At 39.1% G+C, this 24,854-nt stretch overlaps 1 protein-coding gene and 2 non-coding genes across 4 annotated transcripts in view; 2 read left to right on the plus strand and 1 right to left on the minus strand.

Annotated features, from left to right (window-relative positions):
- Positions 1-12,523, minus strand: part of LOC140322816 (A.superbus venom factor 1-like) — a 65,065-nt gene extending 52,542 nt beyond the window's left edge. Inside the window, exons 1-11 of one of the 2 annotated variants that reach the window (XM_072399430.1) lie at positions 12,499-12,523; positions 11,946-12,132; positions 8,325-8,490; positions 7,566-7,636; positions 6,434-6,522; positions 5,998-6,080; positions 5,108-5,195; positions 4,926-5,028; positions 3,297-3,417; positions 2,628-2,743; positions 1,490-1,636 (exon numbers count right to left, since the gene is read on the minus strand). In XM_072399430.1, coding sequence (XP_072255531.1) covers positions 1,490-1,636; positions 2,628-2,743; positions 3,297-3,417; positions 4,926-5,028; positions 5,108-5,195; positions 5,998-6,080; positions 6,434-6,522; positions 7,566-7,636; positions 8,325-8,490; positions 11,946-12,101 — 1,140 coding nt within the window. In that variant the 5' untranslated portion in view covers positions 12,102-12,132; positions 12,499-12,523. Of the gene's footprint in view, positions 1-1,489; positions 1,637-2,627; positions 2,744-3,296; positions 3,418-4,925; positions 5,029-5,107; positions 5,196-5,997; positions 6,081-6,433; positions 6,523-7,565; positions 7,637-8,324; positions 8,491-11,945; positions 12,133-12,498 lie in introns of those variants that run through there. The other variant, XM_072399431.1, reaches the window with a different exon arrangement.
- Positions 12,524-22,202: 9,679 nt separating this feature from the next.
- Positions 22,203-22,284, plus strand: TRNAS-GCU (transfer RNA serine (anticodon GCU)). Its single transcript has one exon. It is a non-coding gene; the product is annotated as a tRNA-Ser (tRNA).
- Positions 22,285-24,193: 1,909 nt separating this feature from the next.
- TRNAT-AGU (transfer RNA threonine (anticodon AGU)) lies at positions 24,194-24,267 on the plus strand. The gene has a single exon. It is a non-coding gene; the product is annotated as a tRNA-Thr (tRNA).
- The last annotated feature ends 587 nt before the right edge of the window (positions 24,268-24,854 follow it).

Genomic DNA, 24,854 nt, shown 5'->3' on the forward strand with positions numbered 1-24,854 from the left:
GGACACCCCTGGTCTAGGGTCAATTTGAGGGGAAGCCAATTACCACATGCTGTTTGTAAATCTTGGGCCCCTTGAAGTTGTTTCCAATAACCCAGGCCTGCAACGGAACATTTTTTTCAAAGTTTTCACTTATTCTTATGTTTCTTGGGCTTCTAAATGTAAAAATGACATCCATATTTTTTCTATCACATAAGGTTTTCCTTCATATTGCCATATTTAACTTGGCTTGATGGTCTGTACTGTACTGTACTGATGGTCTGTCAGTGTATTAGAGTATTTAGAACTTTGGTAACCAACGTGACTGAAATATTTTCTTTTTCAACCACCAAAAGTGGAGCAAAAGAACAATAAAAAAACAAAGAACTTGCACAGTCTTCAAGACAAAGGAACACAGAGCTAAATTGCTTTGCTATCGTACATATGGCTACTTGAAATTGTTGCACTATTCCAAATTTTTTTTGTCATATGTGGGAATCTTATGAAAGGACAGCATAGAAACTGCTTTCATTTAAAAAGTTTATATCACATATTTTGGAGTGAAACATACATTTAAAAAGAGTGAAACTTCAAATTCAAAAATAAAGAATTACCGTATTTTTTGCTGTATAAGACGCACTTTTTCTTCCACAAAACTGGGGGGGAAAAGTTGGTGCGTCTTATAAGACAAATACCGTGTTTCCCCGATTTTAAAATAATTAAAATAAGATACTCACCCAATACCCGATCCTGTTTGTGTCTCCTCGATGAGGGCTGCAGTGTGTGTCTCCTCCTGGCTGCAGTGCAGAGCCAAACTGAAACTAAGAAGCAGGCACACGTGCACAGAACAGAAGGGGAATATGAACTGCACAGAGTGATCAGAAGGGGAATTTGAATGGTACAGAGTGATCAGAAGGGGAATTTGAATAGCACAGAGTGATCAGAAGGGGAATTTGAATGGCACATGAGTGATCAGAAGGGGAATTTGAATGGCACAGAGTGATCAGAAGGGGAATTTGAATGGCACAGAGTGATCAGAAGGGGAATTTGAATGGCAGATGAGTGATCAGAAGGGGAATTTGAATGGCACATGAGTGATCAGAAGGGGAATACTGGTATGAATGGCACATAAGTGATCAGAAGGGGAATAATCTTTCAGAATCTTTTTTTTCTAGATTTTCCTCCTTTAAAATTGGGTGCGTCTTATATTCCGGAGCGTCTTATACAGCGAAAAATACGGTAGCTATTCACTTTTATAAAATGTAAAATTTGATCATAGGTCCACATTATTAAAGGCGCATTGTGTTCGGTTTTATTTCATTAACTATTTCAGTAACTTTCATTACTTTCAATAAACTGGATTGTGACACTAGCCATAGCCATAGAGGAAATGTTCCACTGCCCATATAGATTTCAACAGGGTGAATGACTATTAAAGAAACCCTAAACGTGAAGACAAAAAATAAAAAGTCGAGCAGCAAAATCAAATATTTAACCCCCGTATTATGTTTACCGTTATTTGCAGAGCGTTTGTATTTGTTCCTGTATTCAAGGATAGTCTGACAGTCCCATCATCTTGGCTTATGCCTCTAACTTGTCCAGGCTGGGCCACCACAAGAACTCCATGTGCTGGTGAGCCATTGGGGTTTAGGACTTGTACCTACAATAGAAGATGGTGAATTCTTACTTTTTTATTACATCTGACAGCATTATAAAAGATTCCCAACTTTAAACAACTCTTTTCTTTTGTTTTCTTTATTTACTGGAGATTTTACTCCTGTTCCAAGGGCAAAATCCATTCTCAAAAACAGTCGAATGGACAAGTATGCCAAAGGAAGAGATGTAAATAAAAAAAAATACAATACAGTTCCAGGGAACTATAAACTCTTGGTAATTGTAAATAGAATGGCATGTAGTGATGCCCATGTGGATTTTTTAAACTAATCCCATCGGGACAAGTCTATACTCCATGCCACCCAAAAATAGTGCTACAAAATTTAGCTACAGATACATTTCCTGCATTCTAGGGGAGTAACATCACATTGAACCTACTCCCCCGGGAAATTTGAAGAATATCTGTTTTAGTTAATAATCTGCTTTAAAAAGTGATTTCAATAGGATGGGAACAGTAGGATTTTCTGTTAAAATTTATTTTAGGGCTCCCACTGCGAGTATTACTCTTCTCTTTTAGGCATGGTAAGAGGTTTAAATTCTTCAACCTTCTCCCAGCCTCCATACACTAAATATAAAAATAAATTGTTCTGGTTCTTTGCAGGCATTGAAGGATGATACCTTCCTATGACACTCTAGCTCAGTGTTTCTCAGCCAGGGTTTGTGGATCCCTGGGGTTCCTCCAGATGTTTCTAGGGGTTTCTTGAACAATAGACAATATGTGCCTCTTGTGTCTGTGTCAGTTTAAGTGGCACCAATGATCTTTTTGACCAATGATCTATCTGTTGGAGTGTAATTCCTAACACTGGACAGCAATGTAAGAGGAATGCTTAGCACTGACCAGTTCACCAATATACTGTGAGCTGTGGATTTAAAAATTATACAAGTTGTTCCTTTAGACCTGAAAATTATTTCAAGGGTTCCTCTATGTTTAAAAGGTGGAGAAAGGCTGCTCTATATTCTCATAGAGACATACGTACCATAAAGTCATAGGGTAGTCCAGGCTTGAAATATGCAGGTGTTTTGGCGAAGATAATTTTATGTAGTGTTTTAACTATTGGAATACCTTCCATTTCTGCTTTTACTATACCAGCACCTAAGGTGAGAAACAACATGCAAGAAACAGAATAAGATATCATAATGTGGTACCATCCTTATATATGTATGTCAAATACTCTAAACCCAACTCCTATAGGGTCTATAAATTATAACCCAATATTACTTTTGGCTTCGTTTTGGGAACACATAGTGTATGAAGCATATTTATTGAATTGGTATTACAGTGATTCCCCTAAAATGGATTTATCACCATATGTTTAACATTTTATAAATAGCGACTAACCCTTTTATATAATGTAAAAAGTGGGGGAGGAGGGTAAAAAAGTTTTTTTTAACACGCTGGATGGAAAAAACAGAAAGGGAAACTCCCAAGATCCATACATAACATATCCCAGGAGGCTGTGGGCTGATCGTTCTGCACAGCCCTGGAAATCCTCCTGCTTGCGATCCCTGGGGAACTAGAGGTTAATTATGCTCTGATGCCCGGGGATAGCAGAGGATTTTCAGAGCTGCATGATGCAAGATCGAACATAATATTCTCACGCGCTTATCCCTATTCGTAAATCAGATAAGTCTATTATGAGGCTCACCTGAATCAGGGATGACAGTGACAGACACGTATAAGGTCCACTCAGTCAATTCATGTTCATTTCTAAACACTTTCAGGAGATCTTTTTTTTCCAAATCAACTGTACCTTCACCATCATAGATCTGACCAAAAGAATAAGAAATAGAATAAAACTGAACTCCAGACAATAATAGCATGCAATAATTTATTACAAGACATGAAATGCCTTTGACATGCAACAAATGTAAATATATTTTGACTATCAGACAAGTTATCTTCTGCTCAGAAGTATTCAGACTGGGATCCTCCCTAATGAAATTAATTATTGAATTATATTATATTATATAATATTATTATTATATTATATTATAATGAATTATATTATCCATCACTATTACGATATCTGTGAGTTATTTATGGCGGGGAGGGAAACTAGAGTCATTGGACCAGATGTGGAGGATAAGTAAGGACAATCTCAATCACTTCCCTGTATGTTATATAAAAGGTTGTGTAGAGAGGTCAGAGAAGGGGCAGAGAAGTTTGGCCAACAGAGAGTAGATAGACACCTCCAGAACAGAGGGCTTTGGTGTGAAAGTAGAAATGGGGTTGTGCCTAATGGTATGGTTATGTTGTGCTCCAGCATGTGCGTTTTCCTTTATGGCTATAGTAAGGAAAAATAGGATCTGAAAACCTTTAATTAGTCTAACTGTAACCACTGTTATCTGGTACAACATGTCTCATGGCTTGAGGACCCCTACAAAAAAAAAATACCAGTAGTTTGATGACCAACCTCTATCAGGTAGGTAAAAGTGTAAATGGAGTTGAGAAAGCCCTTGATTCAATCACTGACCACCATCAAATCCACCATTACTGGCAACCCAGTGTTTTTCAACAAGGGCTCCATGGAACCCAAGGACTCTCCCAGAGCTTTCTAGGGGATCCTTGAGGTCAGCTTATTCAGGTAAGTTTATATGCAGCTCTGTAATCATAGGTTTGTTCTGGGCATTTCTCACATCCCAAGACCACACTGCTAGGTAATTATCCTTAGACCAGTGTTTCTCAGCCAGGTTCTTCCAGAGGTTGTTAGGGGTTTCTTAAGCAATGAGTAATTTGTGACTCTCAGTTTTGTTTATTTGATTCCAATGATCTTTTTGGCTATCTGTAGGGGTGGCATTATTTCCAATGGCCAGCAATGTAAGATGAATTCTTCCCATTTATCACCACACTAATGTACTGTGAGCTGTGGATAAAGGTAATATAGAAGGGGTTCCCAGAAGACCTGAAAATTATTTCAAGGGTCGCTGATTCAAGGGTTATTGATAAATACTGATCTAGAGCAACCTTTTTATCATGGGGAACCCTTGAAATAACTTTCATATCTCTATGGTACCCATTCCATAATTACCAAATCCACAGCACAGTGGTGGCCAGGAGGAAAAAATCCCTCTTACATAGCTGGCCTTTGGGAAGCATTCCACCCTTACAAATAACCAGAAACACTGGCACAACAGTCAGCCCTACATGACCACATCATTCAAACCTGAATCTATTGATAAATTCATATTTAACAACCTTTTGGACAGTACAAGTCTCAGGCTTCGGGAAGTCTGTACAAGGAAGAGTGGCAGCAGAGCCTCTTAAGCATTCATACCTTAATTTTTCTCAATGAATCTGGCAAATGTTTCCTTTCATTGCCTCTCTTCACTCCAAAAAGTACAAAGGCATCACCATTTACAAGGTTGCCATGTCTATAACTAAGAGAAATATAAATAAAAACATGTGTAAATGTTTATTACAAGTCCCTCTCCTTAGAAATTATATAAATGTACTCACCTTGCTTGAATATTGATGGAGTAGTCTTGATCTTGAATATAGTAATATGATTCATGTGGCTTGATACTGACGTCAACATCTGGCTGTGCTACGTATGAAAAAAAAGTACAATATGCAGTGTACCTATGTACCTATATCAAGTATGAGAGTATATAGGTAATTGTATTGATCATTTAACTTGCTGGTAACCTTTTTTTGACATTAGGCAACACAATGGACTAACTTATGATTTCCTTTAAAGCATACCCTTCATAACAACAATATTCAGACCGGTACAATTTCTAACCTCATTAGAAAATGTTAGTTGTCTGTCACGTCAAGTAGGAGAATGGATGCTGTTACAGTGGGGCTAGCAAAAGAAAAATGCTCTCATACATTTGTGGTCAGTAAGAAAAAGAATGATATCATGGATTTGTGATCAGTAAAAAGAAGGATGCTCTCATGCATTTGTGGTCGTAGGAAGAATGCCCTGACCTTCTTTAAGCTTGTGGGGAACTACATTCGAGTTTGGCTATCACTAGTGGTCAGCAAGAGGACAAATAACCTCCTTACAATAGTGGTAAGAGGAAAAAATTATGTCATTTAATATGGTAGTTGGAGGTCAAAAGAATGGCCATTAATTTGATGGTCAGTGGGAATGTCCATTACACTGGTTGTCAGAAAGAAAAACAAATTGTGGGAATAGAAAGAATTGAATATGTACATATGCTCGTTGTCACATATTAACTCATGTCTTTATGCGCCCTTGCATGTGTTTTTTTTTTAAGTAATTGATTTATTGCATAAAACTTAATGTTGGTATTTGGTTATTTTCTATGACATCTAACGTGTTATCAATTTTTTTTACAAACTTCATGGGCTCAGTTATTATTTTATGGCTTTTCACATACCATAGTCCTTCACCTCAAACTGTGCAGTAAATTTTTGTACAGTCCCCTCGTAAAATGCTGAAATGGTCCAAACACCCACGTTGCTGGAATAAAAATATAACAATTTGGTAGCTGTGGCTAAATGTCCGTCAGGTACTTTTGCTATGATGGATGCTTAGTTACCCCACTGTGCTTTGGGAATCACTTGTATTAAAAATTATAATAATAAATACAAACACCTTGTTTGCCTCTGTGTCTTTACTTTTGACCCCAAATAAGATAGGGCCACATATGCTACTTTCAAATATGGCACACAATTTCTTTATATTAAAAAAAGTCCCTCAGTGTTTTAAGTGTGATTGATTAACCAACAAAGAATGTTTGGTGAAAGTCACATTCACTTCCTATAAATATAGAAACAATATAGACACTGTGTTTTTGCCTAGAATGTACTTACCGTGGAACCTCCGATAATCTAAAGAAACCATTAGCTATTCCTGATCTGGGAAAAAGGTCCAATCTCTTCATAATTATATTATCAGGACCCTGTGAAAGAATTATAATTGCAATTAGAAAAGTATGTATCTTTGTATTTTGGATTAAATTAGTAGCCCTGGGATTGGTTCCTGACTGTGATGTAGTAATATTGGTCCTATGCTAATCCCTGGAGGTACAGATACAAACAAGAAAAGACACCAACAATAGAGTTTTTTGGCAATCTAGAAACATTTACTCATTAGCAAGCTCTGACATTAAAAAGTAGGATGCAAAAATTGAAATCTTTAAAGAGGTTATCTGCCAATTTAATAGGTTTACTTTGCACCTAATAAGGAAGGAAAAATAAAAAAATAGAAAAGAGCATTGTGTATCTTTGATTTTTCCTTCCCCATCAAGTGGGATGCGTAATATTAATGTAGTAGGCAATTTCCATAGAATTTGCTTTTTGTACCTACGTTTTATTGTAGGAGCTTACCAATGAGTAATCTAATTTAAATTGCCAAAAAACCCTGTTCTTTAGTTGCAGTCTTTCCGTGGTTGTATATGGAACTTGTATTTTGCTCACGCAAGCCTAATGCTAAAGTGACTCCCCTCCATTTTCTACTACATTGTTCAATTTTTTTCATAGGTCTTCAGTTCCACAGTGTGACACCATGGGTCCTGTTCCTCCTCCAATAGACCTAAGTACTGTGTACAATGCCCTGGTGCTCTCCCCTGCATTGATTGCAACGTTTATATTGTACCCCTAGGGGAGAAGTCTTTGATGCTTACAATAAGTGGAGGGGTCCTGTATTGCCAGGTATTATATTTGCCAAGGCCCAATGTTGGCTAAAGTTAGACTTGGACTTTAATGCTAATACCACAGCTGTTTATACTTTTTATCCTTTCCATTCATGTGGAGAAAAAAGTGGTGCACCTCATACTTCCAGGTATAGAAAGGATGTTACCCACTTTCCTTTCTGCTCCCTAGCATTGATGGTGTACCCACTTATGTTACAAGGAAGAGTATTCAGCTCTGCATAGGTTCCATAACTTTATTGATGTCCTGAGACCAGGGTAGTTGATAGCACAAAAAGTGTAAGCATTCTCACCTGGAAATTGATAATAATTTCCCAATTCAAAGGCTTTAGATCATAATTCACAGTATAAAACCGGCAAAAAACTGTCAAGGAAAAATGTATAATGTAAGCAGACAAAAAAAGGAAAAATGCTCGTATTTATAAAAGAAAATATGTTTGAGAACTATAGCTTATCTAAAGAGAGATAAAAACATAAATGGTCCAAAAAGGAAGGTGTTAACGCTTTGATTATTTGTGTCTGATTTATAGAAGCTCTTCAAGGCTAGAGAAGATATACTTTCATTAGTGAGCCTTGGTAATTCAGCAAACCTGGAATGGAACTGTCCAGGAATGAAAATATTTGCTAACAAATAGCAAATTAATTTTAAGAAATCCATCCCAGGTTTGCTGATGAAAGTTTATCTTCTCTAGCCTTGGAGAGCTTTAATAAATCAGGCCTTTTTGACTTTGCCTGTGTAGCTTGAACTATAGATATCTATACACAATATATTTGTACTAAAATATATTGAAAAAACATAGAAAAAAAACAAATGACACAAAAGTTTCATACCACATTACAATGTGAATTATTTCCTTGCATATATAAATATATAACATATTTATTGCCTAGCTTAGTAAATATGATGTTACGTCAACCATCCAATCACAAGGAAGAAAAATCTGATTGTACTCTATGAACACGTACACAAAGCTATGTGAAAAATTTTATTGCATTCCTTTAGTAAATCACCTTTAGTATCTGTAAGGATGTGGAAGAATATCATGTTTTACCTTCAGACTGAGTCGTATATACAGTTTTGTCTGTTTGTATGAAGATGTATCCATCATTAGGTGATACCAATACAACTTTTCTCAGGTTGCAAGATGGGGAAATCACTTTCACGTTGACAAAGTGTTTTTTATGTGGATTGTTTCTGATGAAATGCCTTGATGGTATCTAAATGAAGTACAATTAATAAATTAGGTAATGCATGTAAATTAGATGATGCATGTAGTAATTGTATTCTGCTACATGTGCTTCAATACTTTAAAGAACCATTGTCAGAAAGATACTTGTAACTTGAGGAGCTATATGGCCCAATATGGCATAGAGCAACCCATCACATCTATTTAGGTTTGTTGGACATCTAATTTTAAAGTTATAGGGCAGCGTTTCTCAACTAGGGTTTCTTTAAGAGGTTGCTAGGGGTTCCTTGAGCAATTTGGGTCTTTAAGGTAAGTTTAAATGACACCAATTATCTTTTTGGCTATCTTTAATAGTGACAATCTTCCCAATGGACAGCAATGTAAGAGGCATTCTTGCAATGGATTATCATGCTAATATACTGTGAGCTGTGGATCTAGGAATTATAGATGGGGTTCACTAAGGACCTTAAAGTCACTTTAAGGTCCCCACTTTTCATGAAAGGTTCTTCCACAATATCTAGGAATGTATCCATGGAATATTGTGCACATTAAGCCTATTTGTGAGATCCATCACTAAGATTCAACCAAAGACCTGGTTTTCATTAGGTCTGCAATTTATCCCAATGACGTTTAGCAGATTGAGGTCAAGCCTCTGTGCAGAACATTTGAGTTACTCTACATCAAACAAAGGCCTTCTCCACATTGTTGTCACAAGTTTGACAACTCATAGCAGTTTGTAACTTTTTATATAATTTATTAGAATTTATTTTTTGGAGAGGTGTCCACATACTTTTGCCTACATGGTACATACATATGGTTGATAAGTCCATTTCCAAATTGATGTTTCCTATACAATATACAAAAAAAAGCTGCCCAGGAAAGGAGACAGGGTTGGGGTGCACAATAATACTTTTGGAGGTGCACGAACATGCTGTAGCCACTTCTGTGTAACTTCCATATACTGCATTCCTTGTCCAGTTTTCATTTTCCAATTGCCATTCATTTTTATCAGCACTTTTTTTTTTTTAATTACCGATGGATGCAAGGGACACATTTCAATACATGCTATAAAACCATTACTGAAACCTTCCAATGCAGAAAACTTTATTTAATATTTTAGATCGGGCCTTACTTGAACAACAATAATGTAAATTTCACAAGAGTCTTCCATTAAGTAAGGAATGATTAGGTAAACCCCATCCCATGTTCCCCTGCAGGACAAGTCTAGCAATCACATGAAAGACCTTTAGGTCCTAGAAGAATGAGATACCTAGTTTGTTTTCAATCAAAGGATGTCTTTAAATAAATAAAGATTAGGAAAATAAAAAAACCTTTACCAGAAAGGTGGAAACCACGGGGCAAGTCTTCAAAAAGTCCCTGATGGAGGTGCAAATTGGAATAAATTAGTTTTCATGTGAAATTCTGGCTGGAGCCAAACATCATCCCATGATTACCCTTTTGGGAACATTTTGGGAACATTTTTAACAATGCTCCGGCCAATAAGAAATAGTTAGTATGAGATGTTTACTGGTCCCACATCAACATGTAGTTCTCATACAGGTTCAGGGGGTGGTTTAAAAAGTAGCAGTGACAGGCATAATTTCTAAAAACCATGGATATTTCAATCTTGTGTGCCTTGAAGGGAGAAGAGGGAGGATGTAAATATTCTGTTAGGTAGTAAAATTTACAGATTTGTGAATCTGTTAGGGGGCCAAGGCAGGAGAAAATGGAGTAAAAAAGTATCATGGTGTAATCATGGGATAATCCCAGTCCTATTTAAGTTGTAGAAGTGGGGGCTTTTACATATCAATTTGTAGAAACACTATACCCACTGGGTTTGGTACAGATAAGCAATAGGTACATACAGAACTCAAATGATGTTCCAGCAGGTTTGAACATGGGTAGGATGTCCAGTAAAAGTATCAATATGTTAGAAGACACTTTCAAATAAAATGTATTTAGGACAGGACATACTCTTTGTGAAGTTGGAAGTCTGGTATTGTTTCCTCCTTTTCCATGTTGGGCCCAATTTATCAGATTGCTGAATTGGTGGGGGGTTGTTTTTGCAATATCTTCAGTTATCGATGGCAGGAAATTAAAGCTTATCAGAAGTCTCTCAACCTCTTTGATGTTGATAGAGTTTTCACGTTATAATAGAAAATTCAAAAATACCTTAAGCTAAGAAAGGTTTTAGGTTTTAGGTCTCTGTGTCCAGAGGATAACTGCAAAGATCTAGTAAGGTTGGTGTAAGAGCCTAGTCCAGCACCAGTGCTCACCAGATGCCAGTCCACCAATTCAACGTCACAAGCCTCGGGAGGTTGGTTGTGCTGTCCAAGCACATGGTTGCCCGAGGACTTCTGTGCGTAGGGGATGGCATATGGGGAAGGACTGAGGACCAGGAGCCCACAGATAATGCAGTACAAAAGATTCCAGCAAAGGCAAGTCCAGAATACTGAGCCAGCCATCATACATGTTATCCAGGAATAAAGACAAAGCAGAGTCAGGGCCATAGGTACAAGGTCAGTCAAGGCATCATACAATCACAGGGTCAGGAACAGAGAGAGTCAGCAACAGTAAATCTACCGAGTAACACACCAGCAGCAGGTTAGTTCAGCTTAACGCAACAACCATTCACCTACAATCATGAAGACCATTCACAGCTAAACGGAAAACAGATGTCGCAGATAGCAGAGCAGAGAGCTGACAGTTATTTGCTTGATCTCCATTGCCCCTGTAAGTGATGCCATCAAAAGGAATAAACAGGACGGGCTGAACTGTGGTGGCTCACTGCATTAGATCTATGGCCATATAATTGTCTTCTAACAGTGTGCTTAGAAACACTAGCTTTCTAAAATTTTTATCCAGCTTATTTTCTCTAATAGTTTGGCTTGACAATGGTTTCTCTCATGGTCCTATGAGGTTTATGTGGTTTAAATGGTTTATAAATGCAGATGAATTTAGGTTTGTCAATAGACAATGTGGGGAGGGGTTGGTGCTGGAAGAGAGTGCTTATTGTGGATGCTAAATCATAACCCCCCAATGCTTTGGTAAAATACAAAAGATGAGGTCGTGTTGAGCAAGTACATTTTATAGTAAATTAATCCTTTATAACTCATCAATCTAAAGTTAAGAGAACTCTGTCTCATGGAAAGAGATTATAAATCAAATACGAACTTTTATCACCTTGGATTATCCACTTAATAAATTCTACAGAACAATCTAAACCTATACATTGCCATCTCTAACTTGAGAGAGTGAAAACAGGGGCCTGTTGAAAAAGTCAAGGCTTCATACTTTTTCTCATGGCTTAGGTAAAACCATATTATATTCTCATTAGAATTAGATTACTACATAAGCCTAATTGTGATTTTTTTAAAGATGATTAGGAAGAGAAAACCCTGGAAGGAAGCACAGCAAAGTTGATCATCAGGGTGTCTATCAAAATGACTTCCCGGTGCCTGTACTACTGTGTCTCTGTTTATTTACCTTGATTTTTGTTGTTCCCAGGAACCGATTGCCAGCATTTACTGAGACCTTTTCTGTGACAAGTTTCAGTTGCCCAGCAGGAAAATCTTCCACGATCACTTCAGCTTCAAATGCAGAGTTACGCCCATCAATCATGATGGTTTCCTCAGATTCCATGTGGAGCACGCTGGGTGTAATTAGTATGCATCTGTCAATAGAAAGTACGACTCTTTACATGTTTCTATAAAATAGCTAGCCCACCCCAAAATCATATTTCTGTTTGAGGTTCAAGTTCCATATCCTTATTACTGCCACTTTTATAGGATATTCCAAAAGCTACATTTTATAGATTTTACAAAATGGAGAATGCAACACAAAATTGCAGCTTTAGAATAACAACTGAAAGTAGAAGTAGCTGGATTTGTTAAATTGAAAAAGTCTATCAAATTGAACCTTGAGAAATATTTATAAACATGCAACAAAACCTGAAAATTCTAGAGAAACCTAGAGGCAATGTGATCCAGAGGAAGGCAAAAAAAACTTAAAGTGAAACTTAAAAAGAAAAAACACTTACCCTTATAGGAGGAAAGCCATTGATCCCTCTGCAATCCCAGCCCATTCGCTTCCATGCCATCCCATCTATCGTCTTATTTTTGGCATGGATTAGACATTGGGCACCACCATATTCTGCCTCTTTTTCCTGGTTCTTTTTCCTACATCATTCGACTTTTCACTGAGCAGGTGCAAGATCGAGTAACATGACTTTCGGAAAATTAAAAAAAAAAATGCAATTTTTTTTTTACATTAGAAGAAAGCCCTTTCTGATACATGATGTATGTATCCCAGGAGGCTGCCAAACCCTTATTCAGTCTTTGCTACCATGGTGGTAAAGACAAATCATAAGGGGTCTCCCCTTCAAATAAAAAAAAAACACATTTTTCCTTTGTATAAAAGGGTTAGCCACCCTTATATAAAGTATATAAAGAAATATTGTGGTGATAGATCCGCTTTAAAATGTGGTTTTGCTATTATATGAGCTTCACATATATTTTTGTTAAACAAAGATAGTGTATGTATGATAAATATTAAATAGCTATAAACATTATTTTAAACACTTAAAATGAATTTCAAGACAAGAACACATACTATATGCAATACATGCACATTTCTTCATGTTTTACCCATTGGGAGGCCTTCAAGTAGAGAAAAAATGTTGTTGCAGAATTGCACCCAGAAATAAGGGTAAGGAAGATAAATAGGTATAAATCAATATATATAGGTATCAACCAGGAAGATTGGAAAGTTTGAAAAAGAAACTCGGTTTACAAACATGTCATATCACTAGATGGTGATATATCAATATGATATGATATATCACTAGATGTGTAACAAACTATTGCCATTTGAGACATTATTTGAGTTTATTACACAGCTGACATCTGAACACAGTGTGGTCTACTGTCTACAAAATATAATTTTGGGGAAAATTACCCATATTGGTCAACTTAAAAAGGTTAAAAAACTTTAACCTGTAAAAAGAAGGGGGAAAAGATAAACAGATTGTGATTTTATTTGTTTTCTCCTTTTACAAATAACAAATAGTTCTATTTATTTACATGAACTGTATTGCTTCATTTCTTACTGTTTTGAATGTTAGCAGGGAAGTCTGAATTGTGTGCCCTAGGGTTATGTAGGGGACTGCCTTTTTCTATCTGCTTGCTGAGTTGTAACTTTGTAAATTGCAAATAAAGTTTGTTGAAGTATTTCCTGCCCCTGATAGTGGCCTGAGAAACCCCATCAGGATATAGAGAAATGTGGGAGGTACAGGGACAGAGATGAGAACATGTGCTCAGCCAGGGTAGGTGCCTGCATCCCTTCCAGAACACACTGGCCCTAATTTATTAAACTTCTCCAATGCTGGAGAGAATAAACTTTCAGCAGTGAAGCTGGGTGATCCAGCAAACCTAAAATGGATCTGGTCCAGGACTAAAAACATTTGCTAACAAAAAGATAATGACTAGGAAATCCATTCCAGGTTTGCTGAGTTACCCAGCTTCACTGATGAAAGTGTATTCTCTCCAGCATCGGAGAAGTTTAATAAATCAGGGCCACTGACTGCCTTGTCTGTGTGAAGTGCATTAATATATCAATTCCCTCTGTATTAATGGGGTATATGTGATATCTTATCAGCGATCACTTTGGATAACCCTACTGTCAGTGTACCAGATATATCTATAAATATATATTTGCTCTGCCCTTTTCAGTTATCTTTGCTGATCTGCACCCTCTGTCTAGTTACAAAAACTGCAAGGCAAACATCTAATATTGTTGCCAATACTATCTTACCTGTGTATTTTGCCCTTACTTGTAAGCTAAAAACAACCCATATTGAGTACGGTCCCAGCCATATTTTCCTACCACCATCTACCACTAGATTGCTGAATGAGGATATAGCATACTTTGAGTATTTGATGTTTTATTTGCTAGTGGGTTGAAGTATTTTGGACCGAAAATATATGCTGAAATACCTTTCCTGCAGTTATTAAGGACACAAATTATATGATTTAACTTCATCTGAGGCCTGGTTAAAAAACTCACACTGCATGTAAATTTTCTGGGAATATAATCCGATTCTCTGCCCTGTTGAAGAACATTTGTGCAAAATGCACCACTACCCTATATCTTTATACAGATTTATTATAACCTTCTTACAGACCTACAGTCAGCTGTAACTGCTAATTGCATGTTATTTGTTACATCTATCATAAACCTTATGTGATAAAGAATCATTTTTGTTGAATAATAAATATTTGATAATTTTATATTACCTGTCTGACCTATGTACTGCCTTCAAACTCATTCTATTTGGGTAATCACTACACAAATTTAGAGCTGGGTGTAGTGCATCATCAATGCCACCCAGAAGTGTACAATTTTAGTGAATGGAGTACTGACAGGCGGCAGCAGGAGGAGGCGGTGGGCCCTGAAACGGAGCAGCGACCGCATTGGTAAATAGCATCTAGAGCTGGGTGTAGTGCATCCTCAATGCCTCCCAGAAATGTACAATTTTAGTGAATAGAGCACTGACAGGCAGCAGGAGCAGCAGCAGCAGGAGGCGTTGGGCTGAGACGGACCAGAGACCATATTGGTAACTGGCATCTAAAGCTGGGTGTAGTGCATCATCAATGACACCCGGAAGTGTACAATTTTAGTGAATAGAGCACTGAAAGGCAGCAGAAGCAGCAGCAGCAGGAGGAGGCTGAGGGCCCTGAAATGGAGCATGTGCATCATCAATGCCACCTGGAAGTTTAAAATTTTAGTGAATGGAGCACTGACAGGTGGCAGCAGCAGCAGGAGGAGGCAGTGGGCCCTAAAGAGGAGCAGGAACTGCGTTGTTAACTGTCATCTAGAGCTGGATGTAGTGTATCCTTAATGCCACCCAGAAGTGTACAATTTTAGTGAATGGAGTTCCGACAGGTGACAGCAGCAGGTGGCGGCAGTGGGCCCCGAGATGGAGCATGGATAACTGCATTGGTAACTAGCATTTAGAGCTGGGTGTAGTGCATCATCAATGCCACCCAGAAGTCTACAGTTTTACTGAATGGAGTACTGACAGATGGCAGCAGCAGGAGGAGACTGTGGTCCCTGAGAAGGAGCGTGGACCACATTGGTAACTGGCATCTAGAGCTGGGTGTAGTGCATTGTCCTTTCCTCCCAGAAGTGTACAATTTTACTGAATGGAGTACTGAAAGGTGGCCGCAGCAGAGGGAGGCGGTGAGCCCTGATATGGAGCGTGGACCACATTAGTAACTGACATCTAAACCTGGGTGTAGTACATTGTCAATGCCACCCAGAAGTGTACAATTTTACTGAATGGAGTACTGACAGGGGGCAGCAGCAGGAGGAGGTAGGCCCTGAGATGGAGTGGTGACCGTATTGGTAACTTGCATCTGGAGCTGGGTGTAGTCCATTATCAATGCCACCCAGATGTGTGTAATACAAATATCTGAAATTTGTGATTAAACATAGAAGGGCCAGACCAACATGTTTTGTGCGCCAGCACTGTTGCTGTGGTCTTTGGTGCCGGAAGCTAGATGATATTACTAATTTGCATAGTGAAGTGGATGACATGAATGCAAACTCCCAATCTTACAATACTTAGCTGAAAAATTAGGCAAAGGCAATAGTACCTATCAGTGTGGCAGTACTTGGGGGTTTCAACTGCAGTTTGTTGGCCTCCCGGAAGCAGCAGAAATGTAAAGTAAATTTCTAGTTGGCACAATGGCAAGCATGACATTGGCGATGAATGCTCCCCCTGGACGTTGCATTTTGAAAGAGGGCGCTGTGCTGTGTCGACACAAGAGTCTCAGTCTCTGGGCTGAGTGTATGTAATGTAATTTTCTTTGTTTTCATATTTGGAGTTTTGTTCATTGTTATATTAATCAGTAAGGTACTTTCTGTTTTACATAAGCTGGTGTCGGTGTTGCCTTCCCTGTTTGTGACTTCACTGTATCCTAGGAAGCCCCCGGTACACGGCTTACAATTACAGCTGTGCAGGTGAAGTAATGCCTGCTTGGTATATTTCACCGCCGCTCGGCACAGGTTATCAGATCACGGAAGGGATCCAAGCCCACAATGCTGTACGTTAGTAGCTGCAAGGCAAATAGTTTGACTAGACGTCAATTGAGTTCAATTACTCTTTTGTTGGTTGGGCCCTTAGCCTGATACCTTGTGCAGAACTCGGTAGAGTAGGCTGAAGGGACTGGGAGGTAGGGGAGCTGAAGGGGTCACTGGAGTACCCATCCTGCCGCAAACAAACGTTGTTTGATGCCATGAAACCTGTGGGCAGAAGCTGATACTTCATTGCAGCTGGAAGTCTGTCTGGCACCAGCCTCCTGAGACATACTAGCAATGACAGTTGGAGGTGGAGAAGGACTCAGTGGAGGTAGAAGAAGAGAGGATGATGTGGTTGCACCTCCTTCAAGAGAACGCAAGTACTGCTCCCACTTTGGTTTGTGGTTCTTCCGCATGTGCGAAAGCAGGGATGTTGTACCCAAATCTGATCCGGCCTGTCCTCTGCGGATATAACCGTGGCAGAGGATGCAGATTGCTACGCACCTGTCATCATCTTTCAGCGTGAAAAAGGACCACACTTGAGAGGTGTGTGCAACCACTCTGTTGCTCTTTTTCTTTGCCTGCTTCTGCGTCTGCTGGGTGCCTTGTGTCTGCTCCAGCTCCACCTCCCCCACGGTCACATCATCTCTTACTGTTCCCCTGCTTGTGCCCACTCCTCTGTCCCTTCTGGTCACTTCCTTAAGAAGGGAATGTCAGGTGATGGGCGTGGATCAAGTGAGCCACAGACATCAATCCCACCAGCATAAAGAGTGCTGTTGCTGAGATAATCTCAGGTGTTATTCAGATGTTTGCCAGCAGAGGCAGTGTGTCTGTGGAATACTCTGGTTCTCTGAGGCAATGGAGCAGCTGACAGAGAATCACCTGACTTGGAACAGGAAGTATGCAGAGTGTTGGATCCAGAGGCAGAGGTGGTGCTGGCAGTAGGGGACTGCAAGGAGGGTGAGCAAGAAGGGGGCACAGATGACCTGGACCTGCAGGGATCTGTGATAGGAGTGTCATCAGGAGGTATAGGCACATTAGACACCCTAACTCCTGTCTTTGCTCCTGTCACGGCTGTGCTGGTTGCTGCTGCTGCTGCAGAAGAAGAGCCTGCCGCACTTAAGAGCCTGAGGCCCAGTCCATAATACACTGCACATGATGTGGCTGTATCTACCAGTGTACTGGTGCTCCGCACACATTTGAGACCTGTTTGACAACTTGTGCTGCTGCCGCCAACAGTTTGCTGCTGCTGCTGTCCTACAGTGGCGGACTCCCAGGGAGTATGCCTCCTACCAGATGCGGCAGGTTGTGGAACGCCACGCCTTCCCCTGCGTCTACCACTCATACTTAGTAGAGCAAAAATGCACCTGTACCAAGCGGTTTCTTTGGTAAATAGCAAGAGGAATCAAACACTGAAATATCTGTATTTTTTTATAGTAGGACAGAAATTTTTCTGTACCAAATGGGTTTCTTTGGTAAATAGTAAGAGGTATCAAACACTGAAATATCTGTATTTTTTAGGTAGCATCAAAAATTTAAATATCTGTATATATACAGATATACAGAAGGCTCTGCGCACATCTCAGACCTGTTTGACAACTTGTGCTGTTTCCTCCAACAGTTTGCTGCTGCTGCTGCTGTCTTACAGTGGCGGACTCCCAGGGAATATGCCCCCTCCCAGATGCTGCAGGTCGCGCAACGCCATGCCTTTCCCTACGTCTACTGCTCATCTTTCACTTATTCAGGCAAAAATGCACCTCTGGCAAACGGTTACTTTGGTAAATAGGAACAGGTATCAAACACTGAAATATCTGTATTTTTTTAAAGTAGGACAGAAATTTTTCTGTACCAAACAGGCTTCTTTGGTAAATAGCAAGAGGTATCAAACACTGAAATATCTGTATTTTTTTATAGTGGGACAGAAATTTTTCTGTACCAAACAGGCTTCTTTGGTAAATAGGAATGGGTAGCATCAAAAACTGAAATATCTGTAAATATACAGATGTACAAAGGCTCTTAAACTGTCCCTGTCACAGTCCACGTCTCTCCCTGCTTCTATCCTTCACACAGAACACAAGATGGAGTGACTAACCCCTCTCTTCTTCGCTGTGTGTATGCCTGTGCTCAGATCTCTCCTGATTGGCTGCTGGGCCTTGCTGTGCATCCTGGGAGCAAATGATTTGCTCCCGGCCGTTATTCTTGCTGGAAATAGTCGCTGGTACCGCCCCCTGCTTTTTCCCTCATTATTTTGGCGAGAACACAACCTCATGGTAAATCACAAGACCGTTCTCGCTTACATGTTCGGTAAGCGAGAAAGGCTTGCCGCGAGATCAAAATTTAAAATCTTGCTCGCTCATTCCTAATAGTTACATAGGTTAAAAAAATACATAAGTTCATTAAGTTCAACCACTTAGGGAATTGAACATAGTACAAACCAACATATGCGAGATAAAACCATATACAGTATACATAGCCGATTCAGATAAAGGCAAAGCTTCAACTTTTGATCCTGACATGACAGGACTTTTTCTCCATTAGATGGCCTCCATCTAATAGCCAGCATAATTTAGGCCACTTCCTTGGCTTAAGCATCCTGGAGCGGCCCTGGTCTTTGGTAAATTTATGACAACCTCATCTTTCTTTCTATATAGTAGTAGCACTACCCTAGCCATGTTACTAACTGTCCCTCAGAGGAGTTCACAATCGAATTTCTATATTCTATGTTCATATGCCATTTTCATAGTCTAAGGCAATGTTTATCCACCTTTTTAAGATGGGGGAATAACTTTAAGGTTTTCAGGGACCTCCTTCTATAAGTGCTAAATCCGTGGCTCACAGTACATTAGTGTGGTGGTCATTGGGAGGAATGCCTCTTACATTGCTGGCCATTGGAAAAAATGTTACCCTTACAGATGCCCAAAAATATCATCAATGTCTAATAAATTGTCCCGAGAGGCACAAACTGCTAGTTGTTTAAACAACCCCCTACAACCTCTAGAGACACCTGGCTAAGAAACCCTATTCTAAGGCCAATAAACCTACCAATATGGTTTTGGGACATAGAAAGAAACTGCTCAGAAGTGCTCAGAAGAAACTCATAATTACAGAGCTGCATGAATATGTCTTTTTTATCAGGCCGGAGTTTGTTGTTAAGAATGCAAGATGGTTAATGTTTGAAACAAGTGTTAGGGTTACCAATTGTTAGTGGACCAAGATAAGGGTGACCTTAAGGCAGGTCATAACCTGTTTCATATCAAAAAAATTTACCAGTGCCAATTACCTAGTATAATGACTTTAAAACAGATATAAGACAGATTGTTCTTAAGTATTTCCTTTACAGAACCACTAACATTATACTCTGTTTTGCAATCTCTTACATTATTGTAGTGTAGAATACAGAACACAAGGAAGTTCTTATGAAACTCACTTTGCGGGAATTTTATCACAATACAAAGCACACAGAGATTATTTAAAGCAAACAAAAAACCTGGAACGGAAGACACAATTGTATTTGAGACTTTAACAAGAACAACAGGTTTGCTTTAAGTTATCACATGAACCATTTATCTACACAATTGGATTACAACTGAAAAAAATACTTACCTTGTCCCTGCAGCTCCTCCAGAGATGTCTTCTGTCTTCACCCGGTGTGTGCAGTGACGATCTCCGGGGTTTCCCGGTGACGTCGCTGCAAGCATTGGTGCAGGCGGGAGGCAGGGCGGGAAATTCAAATCACTTTGTATTGAACTCAATACAAAAAAGCTGTATTGAGTCCAATACAAAAAAATCTTTATCTAATACAATTATATATATTTTATATGGGGTACTGAACAGTTACATTACATTATACACTATTTTTTTTTTAAAGTTTATTATTAAATTTATTAAATTTTGGACCTATTTCGGTGAGTCATGCCTAAAAAATTATAGCCTACAATCTACAATAAATTTCCATGCAAAAAATGTAACACTTTTTGTACGGAAAGAATTAGAACACCCCACATTCGTGTACACATCCCTCGACGACTCCTGATGATGTCAGTGCATATGCCGTCGACGGGGGGTCATATCGGTAAATTCAAATATTTTGTATTGGATTCAATACAAAGTTCTGTATTAAATACAATAAAAAAAATAATACAAATGATATTTCTGTGGTTTAGTCTATAGGTATGTGACCTTGGTTTTAAAATTTACCACACTAGGGAGGTGTTTTAGAAAAATATATTACTATACAGTATACCGAATTATTGCATTTTCAGTATTTTTTATTTATTTATGCATTCTTGTTTAAGCTGATCTTTGTGTTTTTTATTTAATTTTACTAGTAAAGTTATTTTTTTTTTACATGATTGTGTGTTTCAAACTTTATTACATTCAGGATATCTACTAGACTCTTATTCGGACATATTTCTGTAAGTTACAGGTCTACAATTTAAAAAAAAAAAATTCATGAAAAACAGTGTACCGCTTTTGGTACAGAATTTCAAGTTGTTGAACCATGAAAAGATAGTGTTTTATGCCAATAAGATTGTGGCGCAATGGTAGTGTGCTTGATTCCTGCTCAAAAAATGTGATTGTTTTAAGCATGTTAGGTTCAGCAAAGCCTTCCCTTTGTCCAGTCCTAGCATAGGAGCAGTAAACTCTTGGACGCTTAATTATGACACCAATGATATGAAGCATGTGCAGTGAGATCGGCACTCTTCTTTTCCCATCTACGTCACCCGTTCTAGCGCCTGAGCAGTCTGAGATCAGGTGAAGTAGGAAGAAGATGGCAGTGCCCAGGGCTTCCTATGTATCGGAATGAAGAAGAATATCAGGAAAAAGCGGTACCTGATCCAGAAAACCTCCAGAAGGATTGTAGGATCTGCGCCAGTAAAGGCCAGTGTTTTTTATTTCAGTTTCTCTCTGTCATAAGCTGACGAGGTTGCCGCGTGGTTAAGGCGATGGAATGCTAATCCTTTATCGCATGTGATTTAAGGAGCATTCTGTTGTGAGCCCCCATAATTTTGAGCAGGCATCAAACACTCAATGCAATGCCACCAGGGATCCATTTTATTGTCTCCAACTTTATTTTGCTGTATAACAATGACCTCAAATATACGCCTGAAATCATAAGAAATACACGTAACAATAACAACCACAGGGAATTGTCAGTGCTGGAATTACACTTTGTATCACACAATCAATTTAGGAAAAAATGTGGAATGCTGCACAAAAATCCAAGTTTAAAGCAAACATAAACTACAATTTTTATCTTACATAAAAGGATAGACAACCTTTATATATAGGGTAAAAAGTGCCTTTTTTTGGGGGGGAGAGGTTCAAAACCTCCCCTTATCTTCTGTCTTTATCGAAGGGGTGATGAAGACAGAATGAAAGTCCAGAGCCTACAGAGCATACATATGTCATGGATACCAGGAGGCTTCTGGCTACTCTTTCTGAATATGCCTGATCTCAAGCATGCACATAAAGAGCTTTTTCTTAAATGGGATAAAAAAAAAGAGGCCAATTTCACTCATGTCCCCCAAAGAAGATGGCGGTGCCCGACAAAGGAGGATACCAGGACGATGTGGGACCTGATTTAAGAAACCTCTGGAAGGATTGACAGATCTGTGAAAGTACAGCTGAGTGAGTTTTTTCAGTAGGCTTTGTATGTAATATGACGATGTGGCCTAGTGGTTAAGGCAATGGACTGCTAATCCATTGTGCTCTGCACGTGTGGGCTCGAATCCCATCCTCGTTGACCGTTTAGTTAGTTAAATTGATACTATCCATTCATATAGCAGAGCCCTAGATACCAGTAAAACCTCGAGATGGCACAAAAAAAAGACTGCCACATGGCAGGTGGCGCAATGGCTAATGCATCTGACAGGTGATTGTAGGTTTGACATCTGCCTGGCTCGCATGTGTGCCATGATCGTATAGTGATTAGTACTCTGTGTTGTGGCCACAGCAACCCTGGTTCGAATCCGGGTCATGGCACATTTTGTGCATGTGGAATCAAACTCAGTGTTGTAGATCCTTATTAGATACAAACATCAAAAATTTCAAAGGATACATATTATACTTTCTTCATACTAATTAATGAGAGAGAGCCCTAGATACCAGTAAAACCTCAAAATGGCACAAAAATATTCCAGCAGGGCCAGTGGCGCAATGGATAACGTTTCTGATGACACGTTAATGAGTGCTTATACTATACTGTTTATACAAATAATATACTTTCTTCATACTAATGAGAGAGAGCCCTGGATACCAGTAAAACCTCAAAATGCCACTAAAATGTTCCAACAGGGCCAGTGGTGCAATGGATAATGCGTTTGTTGACGCGTTAATGAGTGGTTAGTACTCCACATTGCAAATGCAGCAACTTTGCTTCCATTTCTTGACGTACAAAGTTTTGTTGGTGCCAGGTAATGGCAGAAAAATTCTGTGTAACATGTCTGTAGTTTTCTAAATTGATGAATATTATCCATTCATGCATGTAACAGAGCCCTAGATACCAGTAAAACCCCAAAATGGCAGCAAAAAGTTCCAACAGGGCCAGTGGTGCAATGGATAACGCATCTGCCTACGGATCAGAAGATTGTAGGTTCGACTCCTGCCTGGCTCGCATGTGTGCCGTGATCGTATAGTGGTTAGTACTCTGTGTCTGTATCTAACCCTATTAGATACAGACAGCAAAAATTTCAAAGGATACATAATAATACTTAATAAATGCACTTGAGCTCAATGTGAATTTGAACACGTGACTTTTTGAGTTAGACACGCTACCGGTGCACCATGCAGTCTCTTGTGTTTGAGTTGGGTTGTAACTAAGGACTGCACTGCCTCGCTTGTAGAAATGCAGTTTATAACTAGACATGGATTGGATTTCAATATTTGATACAAGATAAAAATTACCATTTTTTATAAGGAGGAGGGGGTTTAAAACCGCTTATTAAAAAAAATGGTAAAGCGTCTTTACTTTTGTCTTTATGAGGGATCAAGACAGAATTGCAGAAGAGAGCCTCCTGGGATCTATATGTCTTAAATACCAAGAGGCTTCTGGCTACTCCTTCGAAGTATGCAGCATAGTGCGGGGAGCCATGTGTCACTCAAAGGGGAAGACACGCCATCCCAGAATGACATGATACCAGAACACGCCCACCATCCTCGTCGACTGTTTAGTTTAATGTTTACTCATTGCAGGCTCCATCCCTTGCGTAAATGCAACAAACTGCAACATTTGCTGCTTAACAACACGGCAGGCTTCAATACATGACTGTCCTGTTGTATGAAGTACAATGCATCATGAGGATTTTACCCAACCACAAAGAGTAATAAAACAGCAATGATTGCTTTACAGACAGTAAATAAGTCAAAACTAAATAACCAGGTGGTCGGACAGGTGATCGATCTACTGATGGTATAGACTTCATTAAAGAAATCAATCGGCCATTAACATAATATTTCTTGAGCAATGAGCATTTAGTGCCCTTCAGGCCAGGTTAGGTGACTTCCACATGGGTGGCACAAAAACTAACCCGACATATTATAAAAGTGTAGTATACCAAAATGCATAGAATGTGTGTAGTCATGCAGTGCACTTTCATAGCTTAGCATTGTATTGGTATGTTGGAAAGGCCAAAAATTTGCACCATTGCCTGTCTGGCGCTGTGGCTTAGTTGGTTAAAGCGCCTGTCTAGTAAACAGGAGATCCTGAGTTCGAATCTCAGCAGTGCCTTTTCTCTCATGTGCGCCAAAACAACACCTGTCCACAGCACAGTCAATCTCAAATAAAAAATCTACAAAGTTATTCACAAATTCATTTGCTCATTTCATTGCCCTCTCACCAATAGAAATGATGCACAGATTCTTAGCCATTATGCTAAACTATCAGGGAACCAATGACACCAACAGCATTGCCAGATTCTAACGTACATGGATGAACAGCTCATGATGATGACAAAGTATGACCACATTTTTTTCCCCAGAGTCCTATAGCCAACAATAGGCAATAAGTGCAGCTGATGATCAGCAGTCATTAGATATTACACACGCCACTGGTCAAATGATCCAGGAATTTGAAAGATGTCCTTACATGACCATTCACTGTATGGGTACCATGGGACAGTGAAGTCCTTAGCTAAATCTAAACAAATTACATATGCAGGGAAGTTTGCTTTTGATAAAATATTTCTCAGGAACCTGAGAAACAGATACAGAGAGAGATTTACTGATGTTGGGAGACAAGACAGAAAAATGGAGAAGGTATGTCCTTGAATGGGTAAGGTGGCTAAGATGATCTTTGATTTATGGCTTTTAATTCCA

Source organism: Pyxicephalus adspersus, chromosome 2 (assembly GCF_032062135.1).
Source record: "Pyxicephalus adspersus chromosome 2, UCB_Pads_2.0, whole genome shotgun sequence".
NCBI classification, from domain to species: Eukaryota; Metazoa; Chordata; class Amphibia; order Anura; family Pyxicephalidae; genus Pyxicephalus; species Pyxicephalus adspersus.